General features: G+C 39.6%; 1 protein-coding gene across 1 annotated transcript in view; it reads right to left on the reverse strand.

Annotated features, from left to right (window-relative positions):
• Positions 1-367: 367 nt before the first annotated feature.
• The window catches only part of LOC110975282 (uncharacterized), a 57,922-nt gene continuing 40,272 nt past the window's right edge, over positions 368-18,017 (reverse strand). The window contains 23 exon segments of the mRNA XM_087132118.1: positions 368-548; positions 676-1,023; positions 3,005-3,112; positions 3,587-3,703; positions 3,822-4,169; positions 5,079-5,186; positions 5,666-5,782; positions 5,911-6,258; positions 7,433-7,540; positions 7,805-7,915; positions 9,533-9,883; positions 10,297-10,398; positions 10,496-10,612; positions 10,878-11,228; positions 11,623-11,748; positions 12,705-12,863; positions 13,448-13,594; positions 14,398-14,657; positions 14,911-15,109; positions 15,686-16,033; positions 16,189-16,308; positions 16,956-17,054; positions 17,459-17,566. Of these exon segments, the coding sequence (XP_086988244.1) occupies positions 403-548; positions 676-1,023; positions 3,005-3,112; positions 3,587-3,703; positions 3,822-4,169; positions 5,079-5,186; positions 5,666-5,782; positions 5,911-6,258; positions 7,433-7,540; positions 7,805-7,915; positions 9,533-9,883; positions 10,297-10,398; positions 10,496-10,612; positions 10,878-11,228; positions 11,623-11,748; positions 12,705-12,863; positions 13,448-13,594; positions 14,398-14,657; positions 14,911-15,109; positions 15,686-16,033; positions 16,189-16,308; positions 16,956-17,054; positions 17,459-17,566 (4,346 nt within the window). The 3' untranslated portion in view covers positions 368-402.

Raw genomic sequence — 18,017 nt, forward strand, 5'->3', positions numbered from 1 at the left:
GTTTAGACTGCAATCTTCGAAAAAGATGAAATTCCTGCGTAATAATTTCGTGCTACTCGGGTCATTGCAGGAAATGTTTGATACAGTAAAAGAAGCAAAATCAGCGTACTGCTTCGATAAATGAAATTACCCTTTAAATTCCGGCATAATTTTTTTATTTTCGTATATTACTTGAGAACGGGTTTTTGGCCACTTTGTATGACAAAACTCGTCACAGAGCAACTCAGTTTTCTCTTAAAGCAATCATTAAAAGCGTTATCAATAGCCACGTAAAAAATACCTCATATGCAGGCCCATTTTAATGTTTAAAATTACAATAAGTGACACGTTTTCTGGTTATCAAATTCAAAAAAGAGGATGTTTCCCATTGGAATACAGTCTTTTCTTGCGTGATGTAATCAATTAAGTAAATACTATCGAAATATATTTACCACAGGAATTTTCATCGCTGTTATCGATGCAGTCATAATTCCTATCACATTGTAAGAGACCGCTGATGCAAACGGAATTTCCACAATCGAATTCATCAACAGAACAGGTAAAAGTTTCTAAACAAAGAATATGGGTTCAAAAATTTAAATAGAATTTATGCATTGGAATCATTGGCCATGCGGCAAATAAAACGTTTTTATAACAAAACTGTTACTTTATATCACGGTTCTCAGTTTCCTATACCTGTGGATGGCACAGAAGACGCAACAAAGGAAAATCCTTCTCTTGTTCGATAAGAGGACGAAAACGAAAAGGAAATCCAGATGGCATTTCCATTCGAAAGAAGAACTGGTAGTTGACTCCGACGGTATGTCCAAGACAGAAGGGTAGACTGACTGATAACATCTCCATTCCCGATCCTCCAATTGTCGTAGTACTCAGTGGTGAGATTGCCAAACGAAATGAGAATCTTCCTGTCTTCCTCCGTCCTGATGATCCAGTGGATATATACTCCTCTTGGGAAACTGCCCGGGTAACCTGGCGACCTGACTTCAACGGTTTCGCTGGTCCCGAGTGAGATGTTCATTTTTGCTATAAAATGTATACCATACAAGAAAATAGTGTACAGCTTGGTTGTTTAAAACTCTCCAGGTATTCAGTGCGTGCGCATTGATAAGTTAATCAGGTATCAAGTTTATAATCGGTTTAATAATGAAACAAATCATTCCATTGTAATCATGATTCGTCTAATGATTTTTTTTTAGAGCAATTCATCTACAGACATTCTGAGATGTGTTCTTTCCAAGATAGCTGTGAGTTTCTTGCTTTATATTTCCTAACGAGTTGTAGAAGTAAGCCATGATGGCACTGATCCTGTCTGCAAAATTCTTTACCAAATAGTATTACGCGTGCCGCACTGAAAAAGTGTTTAAGCAGCTAAAATATTTTTGCTAACTCGTTCTCCTATCATTTTGTAACATGGTAAGAGTAATGATAAGGCGTGTGTAGTAACAGGATATCGATATATTTTTCGGGCAGTGCGATATTCAATTTAATGATAGCGTATGGATGTGAACTTTCCGTTGAACCCGAGACAATTCATTATTCGCGAGGAGCATGATCTATGCGACTTTCCTTGCGCCTTCCTTTCAGGGTTCTTACTCCCCTTGGTAAAATGTCCCTTTTTGAACCAAAGTGAGAATAATTTTGGTTAAATCTCGAGTTCTAAAGAGTGAAATCGGTAGAATTATTAATTTATTTTGCCTTTATGCTTCTACCATTCATATAGTAAGAAATAGTGTTGTTTATTGCAGGCCTAAATATCTTTGACGAATCATGAAGGGTTCTGCGTCAACTCGGAAGAGCACGCACATGGTCTTGTCCTCTCTTTTTAGTGCGTCACACTACTAGCAGAAGGATAAATCAGTCCATTCTATCAGGCTACCTTTTGCATTTTGGGGGGTAAGTCGTGTTCAAATTAGGCATGAGGTGACATTGTATTATTTTTAAGACGCGTAGAAGATGTTAGTTGGTGTGACTATTGTATATTTGGTATGTGTTTATAGATTTCGGCGTGCAGCTTTGGTATTGAATGGTCCAAAATGTCCAAAGATAAATGAACGTGTCGTGTACATTAGTGGTAGGCCTAGGCTATAATTCAGTATGTGTGTTGTGTCTTATGTACTGTACGAGGGCATTGTACTCTACAGTACACAAATTAAATAAGGTGGTGCATGTATTACTTATTCGTGCGCACAGTACAACTTTACTTTGTGTAGTGTAAGTGGACGCGTTTTGTTGATATTTGTATCTGTTGTCAGAGTAATTATTTTCACATTCATTCTGTTGTCCACAGCTGACTTACATGTACATGCACCGACCAAACAGCTACATGTACTTTAATGAGACAATTAGCCAGAGTTATACCAGGGTAAGACTTGCTTTTCTCTATTTTAGCAACAGCTGGTAATGACACGTATAGTGTAGTAGGCTTGATATTTATTCAATCAAATAAATTGGTTTGCAATCCAAAATTATTTTGAGTGAAATGTGTTTCGTCGACAGGGTTTATTTTATATTATGGACTGGGTCATCCCTCCTCATCACAAATTGAAATAAACCAGCTCCAACCAACAACCACCAATCTGAGTGATTGTTAACCTATCACATCGTACTACTCTTCACGAGACTCGTCAGTGTGGACCATAATTATATCATCCACGGCATCGGCACAATAGAAATCATAGCAAAAATGTGTTCATATAATAAACAGATTATCTACTGAATACTTCAAAACGTGCTAGTCTGAAATATTGTCGGGCTATTCCTGTTTCACGTAACGTGCCTTGGACCCCAGAAGGACATTTGCAACTAACTCTAGACCTCCCAAATGGCTCACATGTTCAGTTGTTCAAGCATAAATAAAATACATAACCTAGCTATCGCTCTCTATAGCGAGCATAGGCAAATTCCACAGAACCACAGAGGCAAACTCCATAGAACCACAAAGCTTTAACGACTTATACATACAGCATTTCCAAGCTTCAGTTAGATATAGAGTTCATCTGCTTACCTGTTTCACACCTTGAACCTTCAAATTCAGCAGGACATTCGCAGTTGAAGCCAGACCTACCCACTGGTTGACATGTTCCGTTATTCAGACACGAGTTGAATACACAACCTACAAACACCACATAGGTAACTCCTTCCGTTAACTAGGTTATAGACTGCAATCTTCAAAATGATAAGATTCGTGCTGAAATTTTTTTCGTGCTTATCAGGGTAATTGAAGGGAAATGTTTGATAGAGTAAAAGAAGCAAAGTCGATGAACTGCGTCGATAAATGAAATGACCCTTTAAATTCCGGTATAATTTTTTATTATCGCATGTTACTTGATAATGAGTTTTTGGCCTCTTTTTATGACAAAGCTCGTCATAGTGCAACTCAGTTTTCTCTCAAAGCAATCATTAAAAGCGTTTTCAAAATCCGTGTAAGAAAAAATATCACATATACAGGTCCGTTTCAATGCTTAAAATTAAAATATTTGGAACGTTTTCTGGTTATCAAATTCAAAAAAGAGGATGTTTTACATAAGAATACAGTTGTCTCTTGCGTGCTGCAACCAATTAAGTTAATACTTTGAAATATATTTACCACAGGAATCTTCGTCTCTGTTATCGATGCAGTCATAATTTCTGTCACATTGTAAGAGACCGCTGATGCAAACAGAATTTCCACAATCGAATTTATCACCAGAACAAGTCAGTGTTTCTACAAGAAAAAGACGATATTCAGATATTTGAAAATGTTATCAGTTCTTAGGCACACTGTAAAGAGATGGCAATAAAACAAACGCATTAATTCAGTCAAGGTTCTCTGTTTCTCATACCCGCGGATGGCACAGAAGACGCAACAAAGGAAAATCCTTGTCTTGTTTGATAGGACGAAGAAAACGAAAACGAAATCCAGATGGCGCTTCCATTCGAAAGGAGAACCGGTAGTTGATGCCGTCGGTATCTCCACGACAGAAGGGTAGACTGACTGATAACATCTCCATTCCCGACCCTCCAGTTGTCATAGTACTCAATGGTGAGATTGCCAAACGAAACGAGAATCTTCCTGCCTTCCTCCGTCCTGATGATCCAGTTGATAAATAGTCCTCTTGGAAAGCTGCCCGGGTAACCTGGCGACCTGACTTCAACGGTTTCGCTGGCCCCGAGAGAGATGTTCATATTTGCTATAAATGTATACCATACAAGAAATAGTGTACAGCTGGGCTGTTTAAACTGTCTTGCGCACAGTACAACTTTACTTTGTGTAGTGTAAGTGGACGCGTTTTGTTGATATTTGTATCTGTTGTCATAGTAATTGTTTTCACGTTCATTTTGTTTTCCACAGCTGACTTACATGTACATGCACCGACCAAACAGCTACATGTACTTGGAATGAGACAATTAGCCAGAGTTATACCAGGCTAAGACTTGTTTTTCTCTATTTTAGCAACAGCTCGTAATGACACGTATTGTGTAGTAGGCTTGATATTTATTCAATCAAATGAATTTCTGGGTAATCTCAAATTATTTTGAATGAAATGTATTTCGTCGACAGGGCTTATTCTATATCATGGATTGGGTCATCCCTCCTCATCACAAATTGAAATAAACCAGCTCCGATCAAGAACCACCAATCTGAGTGAGTGTCAACTTATCACACTGTACTACTCTTGACGAGTGTGGACCATAGTTATATCATCCACGGCATCGGCACAATAGAAAACATAGCAAGAATGTGTTCATATAATAAACAGATTATCGACTGTATACTTCAAAACATGCTAGTCTGACATATTTTTGAGCTGGTCCTGCTTCAAATACCATGCCTTTAACCCCACAAGGACATTTACAACTAACTCCAGACCTCCCAAATGGCCCACATATTCAGTATTTTAACCATAAATAAAATACATAACGTAGCTATCGCCTGCTATAGCGAGCAGAGGCAAACTCCACAGAACCACAGAGGCAAAATCCACAGAACCGCAAAGCTTTAACGACTGACGTTACATTCTTTCTTAGCCAAGAATCATTTGAGATTATCTTTTACAGCATTTCCAAGCTTCAGTTAGATATAGAGTTCATCTGCCTACCTATTTCACACCTGAAGCCTTCGAATCCAGCAGGACAGTTGCAGTTGAAGCCAGACATACCCACTGGTTGACACGTTCCGTTATTCAGACACGAGTTGAATATACAACCTACAAATACCACATAGGCAACTCCTTCCGTTATGAAACTAGGTTATAGACTGCAATCTTCGAAAAAGATAAAATTCCTGCGTAATAATTTCGTGCTAATCGGGTCATTGCAGGAAATGTTTGATACAGTGAAAGAAGCAAAGTCAGTGTACTGCTTCGATAAATGAAATTACCCTTTAAATTCCAGTATATTTTTTTATTTTCGTATATTACTCGACCACGGGTTTTTTGCCACTTCATATGACAAAACTCGTCACATAGTAACTCAATTATCTCTTAAAGCAATGATTAAAAGGGTTTCCGAAATCCATGTAAGAAAAATATCTCATATGCAGGCACATTTTAATGTTCAAAATTACAATATATGACACGTTTTCTGGTTGTCGAATTCAAAAAAATGAGGATGTCCATTCAATAGGAATGCAGTCCTCTCTTGCGTGATGTAATCAATTAAGTTAATACTTTCGAAATATATTTACCACAGGAATTTTCGTCGCTGTTATCGATGCAGTCATTATTCCTATCACATTGTAAGATACCGCTGATGCAAACGGAATTTCCACAATCAAATTCATCAACAGAACAGGTCAAAGTTTCTAAACAAAAAAAAATGGGTTCAACAATTTGAATAGAATTTATGCATTGCAATCTTTGGCTATGCGGCAAATGAAACGTTTTTATAACAAAACTGTTACTTTATATCACGGTTCTCAGTTTCCTATACCTGCGGATGGCACAGAGGACGCAACAAAGGAAAATTTTTCTCTTGTTCGATAAGAGGACGAAAACGAAAAGGAAATCCAGATGGCACTTCCATTCGAAAGGAGAACTGGTAGTTGACTCCGACGGTATCTCCACGACAGAAGGGTAGACTGACTGACAACATCTCCGTTCCCGATCCTCCAATTGTCGTAGTACTCAGTGGTCAGATTGCCAAATGAAACGAGAATCTTCCTGTCTTCCTCCGTCCTGATGATCCAGTTGATATATTCTCCTCTTGGAAAGCTGCCCGGGTAGCCTGGCGACCTGATTTCAACGGTTTCGCTGGCCCCGAGGGAGATGCTCACTATTACTATAAATGTATATCCAAAATAGAAAATAGAGTACAAATTGGTTGCTTAAACTCCCCTGGTATTCAATGTGTGCTAATTGATAAGTAATCAGGTACAGAGTTTATAATGGGTTTAATAACATAACAAAGCATTTCATTTAAAAATACCTTGTGGATCATGTTCATCGATTAATTTTATAGGAGCAATTTACGTAAGCCCCTTGTGAGATGTCTTCTTGATAAGATAGCTTTGAGTTTCATGCTTAATATTTCCTAATCATTTGTCGAAGTAAGCCATTGTCAGTGGCACTAATCTATTCTTGAAAATTGTTTACCCCGTATGTGTGCCGCAGTAAAACTGTTTCAAAGCAGCTAAAATTTTCTTTCAAAATTTTCTTGTCGGTTTGTAAACATGTTTAGAATAACAATAAGGTTATCTTTGCCATATGATGTGTAATATTATTTAGCACCTAAAAATAAAAAAACATCATCATAAGAGGGCGTTTAATTAAGGAAATAAACTTATGCTTGGCTGGTCTTCAACGTGCGTTAAACAGATCTATTGGCTCCGGAGAAGGATGCCCAAACCACGGGCGAGTTGCCCTGTAAAACATAGCATGGCATCCACGATGAACGCTGTGAGCCGTGGTGATGGGCGGTATGTCAGCATGGATTCAAAGGAAGGTGACGAATATCGTCTATATTGTCTGACAAGAGACGCCATCAATCTAGACTTGTAGATGGATTAGTCCAAAACCAATTCCACGTCGCCCCTTCTTTACTAATTCACGTATCCTCTAGAAGTTACTGAACATGCTGTTCCGATCGTGTTCGACACAGCTTCCTGTTTCTTTTAGAGCTATGATACCAATGTTCAAGTCACACGATCTAGAGTCTTATCTAACTAAACAGAGGCAGATTTACAGTGTACCGAGAAACGTTAGGTTCAATCTTGACAGTTTAATATTTTAAAACAACAATACTGTTAACGCACTTCGCCAAAAGTCAGTTTGTAAGTATGTTTCTAGTATAGATGACATTAAGAAAATACATGTAGTAAATAAACATTGACATTAAGAATTTGCCGTACAATTTTCATTTGCTCACGTTTATCAAAGTCAAAGTGAGATAATGTTTAAAAAGTAAACGCAGTGATAGTGACATTGGAATGCACCTGTTAATATTTGAACTTTACCTGTTTCACACCTGGTGCCTTGAAAGCCGGTGGGACATATGCAGCTGAGGCCATACCTTCCAATAGGGATACAGGTCCCGTTGTTTAGACACGGGTTGATCACACAACCTGATAACAGAATACAAATCGCATAAAAAAGACCCGAAATACACCTACAAAGGAAATAGGACTACAGAGTGAAATTCAAGTATTATCGAAACCGCTAATTCTACTTCAAAATTACTGAAGTACACAAACGTTCGCTTACTTTAAAAGCTTACTGTGACAATCATGGTCCAGGGATAGGTTTAGAGTTGGTAAATTTCATTTGGGTAACCCAACACATTAACCTTTTTAATTAGAACGATTGTTTTTAATGATTTGTATATTTACCGCATTCTTCCTCATCTCTACCATCGACACAGTCATCTTGAAAGTTACACCGCAGGTTGTCATTGATACAATAAGCCCCGCAGTTCAGTTCTCCCTCAGCACAGTTCGTTTCTAAATAATAAAACGAAAGCAAAACCTTTGAAGCAAACCATAATTATAGAGCAACTGAATTCGTTATCAGAACGAACAAAAAAATGACTACATTGGAACATTATACCGGAACTCTACCAAATAAACTCTCCAGTCTTGTTTGGCCCTTCCTCTGGCCATCCCTGGCCATCGGCCAATATCTTTTGTTACAGGCAAGGCGCTGGTCAGACGCCACTTCTGAAACTTGAAGGATCACAACCAAAATACACAATGCAACCTTCTATTGAACGGGGATGACTCAGGTCAAAACAGCAGCTTTTCAATCATTTCAGAAACCATACAGTGCAATTGGGTATGCCTAACATATTGATTAAAAAAATGACCAAAGAAACTGAGACCAGTGGGATTTGAACCCGCTACCCCTGCACACCGTACTGGCGCTCCAACAACTATAAAGCCCTCTGTTTCTTTGCGTGGTTTACTGTCACGAAGATGATGGCGATTACATATAAGTTGTCCACAACCCAGATTGTGAATCCTAGACGTGAATAAGTTCAACCACTGTGCATGAAATAACTTGTGATAGTACTGCGTTGATCGCTCACGATGAGCATTTTCTTGCGCTTGTCTTTCAAGTAGGTGTAGGTAAATCTGGGTCCTGGTGAGTTGATGTGCTTTCGATCACAATAAGGAAGTTGCTGTAAGCCGATCTACAGCAGGAAAGTTGGCAGCTCTGAAGATTTGCTCTCCACTGGGGTTATCCGATTGCAGAGAAGAGCACAGTTGGGGCCAAAAGTTTACATATCCTCATGGGCATCAATTGGTGGGGGTAGAGGGGGGCCAACTGTTGATTTGTATTTTCTCATGATGGGCTTAATCACTCGGTATTGGAATATATTGAGGCATGTGGTTTTGGTCACAACTTGCAGTCATCCATTGATATTTGCTGAAACGTATTACAGATGAGCGACACGCAAAATTTGTTCTCGAGGCGATTTGCGAAGCTAAGTGATTCCAACCAATGCCAGGCCCTTTTCTGCATCGGGACCAATGGAGACTAGAATGTGGTCAACTAGTTATTCTGTATCTATAGTAAAGATTGCGGTAACACCATGTATGTGTGGTTCTGAGAAGAACCGGGGAATAACTCGACGTTTCGAACAGTGTACTCTGTCCGTCTTTAAGTCCGTCTTTAAGTCTTATAGTTATTCTGTCTTGACATTCTTCACAGAGAGGTACGGTTCTAACTGTTTTCTTAAAAATTTCTTAAATTGGGCAGCTGGGTTATTCCGGGGCATCTGTGGCCTTACAGAGTCTGTCATATTTTGTAATGATGCACAGTTCTTTGAAAGCCTGAAGTCATTATGCAATGAGTGTTAAGAATTAGTACTATAGACACCAGATGATCTCCATCTTCAGTGATAACTCTAGGATGAGCAATAAATATGCGATAGTTGCATGACTTAAAAAGGTCAAAAATAAAATGATATATAGAGTTTGGAATGAACATTTCGCCGAATGAAATCATAATGCACTCCTGTCATCCATATAGCAATACATTTCCAAAAGAAAACTTTTGAAAGTATCTAAGACATTAAACTCTATTGCTTCAGACAGAGCATAAACATTGGGACTTACCATTTGACGAGACGCTTCGAGCCGACAAGAGAAACCCACTTCTGGTGACACTAAAATCTGACGTAAATCTCAGCCACATGACGTTCCCGTTGGACGACACACGAGATGGAAGACTGCTTCCACTCCAGCGGAAGAGAGTTGTAGAGGAATTGGAAAAATCCTCTCCATCCCCACCTCTTAGATGGTCACAACAACTCTCCGTGTTGAAAGCAATGAAATCGATGAGAATCTGTCGATCGTCCACCGTTTCGACAATCCACATGAGGTCCAGATTGTTTGTGTAGTCGTTGGGATAGGACGGGGAACTTATTAGAACCGACTCGTTCGCCCCAAGATTGATAAGAGTTGCCTCTGTTGTAAAAGTAAGTTTAATGAGGTGATTAAAAAACATACATTTGAACATACTTTTCTAATGGGCACTTAGTGTATACGTTGAGAAGATGTCCAACAACACCCTATGACACCCCAAATCGACTCAAGGCATTCGCAAATGTATCAAGTTAATGTGTATCGGCCACGAGCAGGACCAAGAGAGGGCGCAATGTTCCCTTTAGTCGGAGCAGCACTTCGCTGGTTCACAACGATAAAATGCATGCATTACGGTCGCGTCGCTACCAGCAAAATGAACACTTCGGACGAACCTGGCTCTTTCCAAGCGTAAGGGGGGCTTCTGCCCAAGGCGATTAACATAAATAAAGCTTTCCATCGGACTAAAAAGCATTGAAGGTTACTGTCGGGTGTATTTAAAACTGCTTCGCCCTTACCACACAGAAGGCCGCCAAAACCCTCGCGGCATTGACAATAGAATCCGGACCCTCCAACAGGTTGGCAAGTACCATCGTTCAGGCAGCGGTTCGACACACATCCTAAAACAGAAAGTGACCACAAATGCTTAATTTCAAAACAGAAACTTGTCCATTGTCCACTCACATAAATATTCATGCGAAAATAAACAAAACGTACCGCACATGAATTCCTCGTCTCGTCCATCGATGCAGTCAGTCTGTCCATCACACAACCAGCCACGATCAATGCAGACCGAGTGCCCACAATCGAACTCCCCTTCACAGTTCAGGGATTCTTAATAAACACACAAAGCATATTGATAACTTGTTGAACCTGAACCAAGTCAACTGACAGACACAGAAATGGGAGACAGTGATTCTTCCTCCTAAATCTAAAGGTGCTTCAGTTAACAAGCTTAAAAAACAAAACAGTATGGATCATACCACGTGATTAATATTTGGTGTTGAAACTTGCAATATACAGTTCTATGTAAATTCACAATGTCTTTCTCAAGACTGGGGCCTAGAACAGGAAACTGGATAATGGTTTATAGTGATACCATTTAAGGGGACGCCAGTGACGGAGATATTGAATCCACCGCTCGGGTACACAGAAAGTGATGTGAATCGCAGCCACATGGCACTGCCGCTTGAGAGAAGACTAGGCGGAAACTTTGTCCCATTCCACATAAAGAACTCTCCTGTGCTGTTGGAAAGGTAGACGCCATCTCCAACACGTAAAGTGTCCAAATTCGACGAGGTCCGGAACGCGATGAACTGAATGGAAATCTTAAAGCCTTCGTCTGTCACGACGTTCCAAATTACATCAAGGTTACTGATGTAGTTCCTTGGGTAAAAAGGTGACGAAATGTGCGTTCCTTCATTGCCTCTAATTTGAACCAACCGACTTCCTGTTGAAACGAGAGAGATCTATTGTGTTAAATACGTATCAGAGTTCAAGTAAAACATGTCCTTAATGACTTTATGGCCCAACGTGATGCTTCAAGTATATGGAAGCGTGACGAATTAATTAGGCCTACACGTACTTTCAAAAAGCACGGTGCCCCTGTTCGAATAACTCAAAGGAAATTTTATACTCTCGTGGATTCAGTCTTCAACAAACTATTCAGAATCGATAAAATGCCAAAGTTAGTGGCCTTCCCTTCAAGACATCACCTCAGAGATAACCAGTGATTCACTTATTATGTGTTTATATACAAGCATTGTGTTCAGGGGTTCACAAACTGATAGTAGGAAAAATATGTGATCCAAAGCGAAAAGTAGACGTTTTGTTAGAGTTTATACCTCCTGGTTCGCAAGAAATTTCGTCACTCCCGTCCTCACAATCTGGGTATGTGTCACATACTAGTTCAGACCTCAAACATGCCCCCATGGCACACCTGTATGTTTCCCCTGTACACAAATCGGCGTCTGAATGAAAATGAAAACAGTTGTAAATTTAATTAGTTCTGCAAATAAAATCCATAAGTGCACTCTGTAACATTATGTCGATCAACCAACATTGACCTAAACCTACATTATTCAATAAATCCGAATCGAACACCAATCAAATGGACATATCAAGTAAATGAAGGTTTCGTTGCTGCTGAACTGCAATAGCCGGATGACTGCCGATGCAAACAGTTATGGTCAAAAGTAACTAGAAGTGTGCATTTTGTGGGGCAAAACCGTCACCATTTTTGCAGAGACACAAGTCTCGCCAAAGAGTAAAAACAGTTTTCAAGAAAATTGCATTTGCAGTTGGTCTCTTTTTCTAAGGTTTATTTCTCAAGTATTTAGCATTTCTCTGACTTAACCAATGCTACATCCCAAAAGAAGGGATCTTAAAGGACACAAAACTACAAAATAGTTTTCAAAGAAGTCAATTAATTCTGTTCAATTTGTCAACAAATCTGGTGTCTCTTCATGAAAAGGGCGGGCACAGTATACACGCGTTTGCCATAGCACGTCTAGGTGCAAAATTTTTACATTTTATTACATTTCTAAAGTCAATTTTGTCTCTTTGTGAAAATAGTAAAAACAGATTTGGCCTATTGTTTGGGGCCTTGATGCTACCCGCTTTACCTATGGAAGACGACTTTGGTCTCTCCGTGAAAACGGGAAATGCAGTTTAGTTGAATTTTGCCCTGCGATAATCATCGTTATTCACCAGATTTCGGTAGATTTGATAAAGGTGATTACTCAAAGGTGCAAGCATCACACAATCTGCTTAATTTTGGCCCCCAAAATCATGATCTGGGGCCACTTTGTTTCTTCGTGAGAATGGTGAAGGTCAGTTAAAGTCAAAGTATTTCCAATATGTCGATAAGTTTGCTTTTCAAATTCTTTATTTTCAATTGTAAATGAACATTGGTTAGTGGTCTTACCTGAAGCAATTGTGTATCGAATGAAATCAATGTAGTGAGAGATTCTCGTGTAAACACCCGGGGAAGTTTCATCACACCTGTAGCCTGTGCTTGTGATCCCAACCAGTTTCCATCGTCCACTGGTTCCGCGACATATCAAAGGACCACCCGCTGTCCACCCTGCATGAATATTTTGACACATTCAAATATGTTCACAGTGTTCACATCTTCCTATCAAACTCAACAAGAATCTCCATTCCAACCTTATATGAAGCAAAAACATGAGATGGATAAAACCCCCCCACTTTGTGTTGGTCATTGTCTCACTGGAATCTGAGGAATTCTTTTCGGACATCTGGGGGGGGGCGTGTGTTAGGTAACTATAGTCTAGAGTGTGTATAGCGATTGGACAAGTTGGGGAGGGGGTACCTCTCGATCTTATTTCTTGCCGGATATAGATTCCCCGGCAAGTTGAAGGTTGAATTATTGCCACCTGGTTCATAACCGTAATTGTGAACTGGGGTCATTACTGTAAAATTGTTGTAAAAATGGCAAAAATCAATAATCCTGCAAGGTCAGACCAATGCGACGAACTTTGTCTTCAAACAAATGATTTTGCTGTCATATTTCTTTTAAAGATGGAAAGGGATGAGGGCTGTTTAATTTTCCAATATCTGATCCTTGACAATTCACTGATGTCTTTTGTGGGACAGCAGTACATTAAAAAAGTGGAGTTCGCAAAAACAACAAAGCAAAACGTACGCTACAAGTTGCATTATTTCCATCCGCTGTTCCAGCACAGATTTGGTCGGAGGAGATGAAGACATTTTCGCGAACGTCAGCGTATGTTTTGCATTGTTCCCACGTTACCAGCGGCACTTGTGCCTCCTTTAACACTGGAGAAACACTACCTGTGAAGCATAAATGTTTGAATAACCAGGAGGCTAGTAAAAGAGAATTTCAAATATTTTTCAAAATGATGAGCATGACATTGTGTTCATTGGAGCTAATAAAAATTCGAAGTCTCCCTCGGAGTTTTTTAATTGCTTCAGAGAAGGGTCAGTTCTGAAATTCATATGTCCACTATTAACAAAAATTTATAACAACCAGCGTCTATCCACAGCAGTCAAAGAAAGTGTAAAAAATTAGTTCCAAATAGTACAACTAACATGCCGTCTGCACTACAATGAGCAACATTGTGTCTCAGGTTTGAATCCATCCCAGTTATAAACCTTTTGATTTCATTTGGTAACGATTTTTGAAGCTATATGCTTCGGGAGCAAAAAGTGTCATTTGTTATAGATTCTAATGTGCTGAATTCCAAACTGAAAAAGATTGCCGATTGCTACTGTTTCCATTTCATTTTACATTGTAGGTTGTACATACATATAGCGTGGGAACGACTCAACTCTCGAGGAATTGCCACAGATTGCATCTGCAAATGATTACTAAAGCTGACTCAAAATTCATGAATGTTAACGTTTCCCAGGGTGACAATTTAGAAAGTTATGAACTTCTTTGGATTTACCTTACTTTTTAATGCTAATCATATGCTATCCACATTATTGTCGGTGACCCAGATCATTTCAAGTTTGGCTTCATTTATTAGGGAAGCATTTCGACTGTGGATCTTTGTTTCCAGTGTCTCCTTCGATCTTGCTCAGCAAGGGTGCAAACAATAATTCATTATGCAATCATGAAAGAATTGCCATACCGTAGAGAGACGTACGGCCCCATCCCACGACATGGCACGTGTCGTACTTGTCGACTTCGTCTTCGTCAGTTTCTAAGCAAGCTGGCTGGATGGTGTCGGTGTATGGCACAGGTGAGGCGAGTTTTACAAGTGCGATATCGTTGTGGTATCTTGGATTATCGTATCCCGGGTGGAAGAATACTCGGGCAATGCGGTGAACGTGTGAGTAGCCATTTGGGATATTCAAAAGCGAACTGCCAAAAACAAGCTGATGTTGGGCACTGAAAATATGAATACACATGACATCAAATAAAACTTAGTTCCGTCAATTCGTTACCACTATTCCAAATTAATCAATTTCATTCAAATATTATTTAAACAATATTCAGTTTTAAGAGACCCCAACTGTTCTGGTAAAATAGGCCTTTCGAAGATCAGAAATTTGAATGATGTTACGAGAAAACGAGCTTTCATGTTTAAAAACAGGGCAATGGCTGAATTCTCTCGAAAAAGGTTATTTGAAGGCCTACTTACCCACAATGGGCCGCAGTAACTGCCCAACTTGGGTTAATTAGCGTAGCAGCGCACGTGTGAAATCCGCTACGATACTGGTATGAACCAATCCAAGGCCAGTTGGCAATGTGGCTCTGAGCTCCACCAATGATACGACTGAAAGGATTGAGAGAAGGCGAGGCCGCTGGTCGACGCCCGCAATTGCCCGTCTGCAGCACATCTATCCGAAGAATAATAGACCCATGCCTGAGATCAATGTGGTGGTATTCAGAAAAAAGGTCCAGATGTGCTTTTAATATGAGACAAACACTTTCACCTCAACAAGGAATAAGGAACCTAGTCCAAACTAGGTGCCAAACAAGTAAGGTTTTCATGAAGGGGAATGTTCAATAAATAATTTCAGTTAACTCGGCGTACACGAGCAATTCCTCGAACGTCATCTGAGCGATGGAAGGGTCGCTGCTTTAGGCCTAGTAATGAAGCGCAGATCTGGAAGGACCACTCAAAAGCAGGACACCGCAGACGCTATGAACGCAGCAAGAGATACAGGTAAATTGCCTTTAACGACTGGATTTCTAAAAATGGGATATATTTGGTGTTGAGAGGGCAAATGTAACGTTTTAGTCAATACTCTGGCTACAATTGCTGATGGGGCACTTTATTACAGTCGACACTGAAATTAATAAACTGTGTCTTGTACATCAAAGTTATCCTTCAACATTACAATGTGGGTACGGGCATCCTGTAATATTCATCAAAACAACCAAACGATCAGTTTCAAAATATGTCAACTCACCTTCGTCGTCAAAGAGGCAGCCTTCTGAGGTCGATAATATACCACGGTCAGGGTAAACGTCGCACTGTAAAGATGTGGAGTTCGTCTCTAGACCAACACATTCTAAAGCTCTGGAACACAACGAGGCGCAGACTCTTCGGGCAGAACCAAACTGAGGACACTCCGGGAAGAACGACATACACAGAGCAAGTCTCTCGCTATTGGTGCAGTTGGCCGTGAGTTGGGGCAGATGTTCAGCGATGAAGAGGTTTGCTTGTCGATGGGATGACACAAAGTCATTCGGGAAGTAGGTGGTGTTGTACGTAAGAATGGCTGAGCATACCTCGTTCGGGATTCCTATGCAGTACGCTTTGATAATGAGTTATACAAAGGAGTCCTGTATTACGTGTGTTATAGTGACCAAAACTCTACAAATACCTTGAAATGCTGTCTTAAAATTACCTTCGAACTTATAAGTTTCTAAACTGTTCTTTTCTAAGAGGTTTAAAACTTTCACAACTTACCAGCATTGCAGGTAACTCCTTCATCTGAATAATCCAGACATTCAGGTATGCCATTGCATTCTGCATTGGCTGAACTCACGCAGATGCTATCACGACATCGGTACTCGTTTGCACTACAATCTACAAAACAAGAGAGTTAATGTATAAAGTGTATTGGGCAATTAAAACCCTTACTAAAGGGATCTAATGTTTCCATTGTGAGACTCTATTGTGTGCATTTTGAAATAGCGAGGATTTCTGAGAAATTATCTCAACAATTATGTACAGTGTGTTCAATTAGCTTCCGAGAGTTACACAAGTTTATTTAACCTTGTTCCCATCGTCTCCGGTGTTTGACAAAACACTTTGACCATACATAAGATCCTTTAAAGAACGTACCAACAGAAACTTTCATTTTTCTTTTGCCTGACTTCGAGTAACTAAGGACTGAGGCCATTGTTACATATAAAGTAATAAATTTCCTTTGTTGGAAAGCACATAATGCCTTACGTCACTCTCTTTTCATCAGTATAAAATCTACTGAATTGTTTTATTTGTTTTTTCCTTTTAAACGGTAAAGCTCCCTGAAAGGAAAGTACTTAGATTTTTACTAATCAAGCAAAACGATAAAAAAAATCGTCTCTTTGTAATGCTCTCCCTTCTGACATTGAACAATATGAAAGAAATTACTGAATTGCCACCAATTTGGTTCAAAAAGATGTCCGACGTATTTCAGATCACGTGTCTTTTCTTACTAAGTTAAAAACTGTACAGAGAGATCGTCTTACCACAATCCTTTTCGTCATCACCGTTTGGACACTGAATGATTCCATTACATCTGCCAGATTCTTCGAAAGTGTACGGATAAGCCTCACACTCAAAGATGACTGGATGAAAATAATTGGAAACTCTTTACGTCTGATATTTCATTCAAAATTTGAGAACAACCAACAGACTGCATTCATTCTTAATCGTACCTCGCACTCAAGAAGTGACATATATGACTGTAAGAAGCTATTAATTGAACTACATCATCCATGTGCACTTCACGTTTAATTAAGAGAAAATTGGCCACATCATTCAGAATTTGGATCAGAAAGAGGGAATTAAGAAGGAATTGACCATATTAATCAAAAGACGTTTGGTTTTGGTCACTCACGTTTATTTTTAGTTTGCATTTTTTTACCCTTATTTCTTCCTTATTTCTTCTTATTTGGACAGTCCATGTCAGCTATCGAATATCTGTACTCCATCTGTGTATGGGCGAATTAATAAACTTGCACTTAACTACCTTCTTCGCAGAATCTTCCTGTAAACCCTTGGGAACAGGTGCATCTAAAATAGTCGTAGTATGTTGGTATACAGGTTCCGTTGTTCTGGCAGGAGATGAAATCACAGCCTACGGAAGCCGTAAACAGTAAAATATATCCTTTGAGCTTCGGTTGAGGCTGACCTTTTCGCTGTTTTAGATGGGCTGTATAAATAACCTCGATTGTTACAGTACAATATCGCAATTCCTTCTGGAGAGCCATGGTTCGGAGGTGTGCCCCAGAAGTCTGGTGGCTCGAGGCTCGAGGCTATCCTGTTGGTTTTTTAGATTGTCTCAGAAAAAGGCACGCTATGACCATAGCCCCCGTCAACCCATCAGTAATAAAAAGGAAGGAGATGGGAGAGTTATACATTTGATTAGCTTTTGTGTGTTTCTTTTTGCCTGAAATGATTGCGTCGAGTTGTATATTCTGTTGGGAGCTACAATGGTTTAAAAAAACATTTGAAGGCCTCATCAGCGAGAATATTATCTATTTAAACAAATGGTCGAAAATCACCTTCTGCTGCCGTGTGGTCGCTTT

Source organism: Acanthaster planci, unplaced genomic scaffold (genome assembly GCF_054643075.1).
Source record: "Acanthaster planci isolate LZ-2023a unplaced genomic scaffold, COTS_SCS Contig94, whole genome shotgun sequence".
Taxonomy (NCBI): Eukaryota; Metazoa; Echinodermata; class Asteroidea; order Valvatida; family Acanthasteridae; genus Acanthaster; species Acanthaster planci.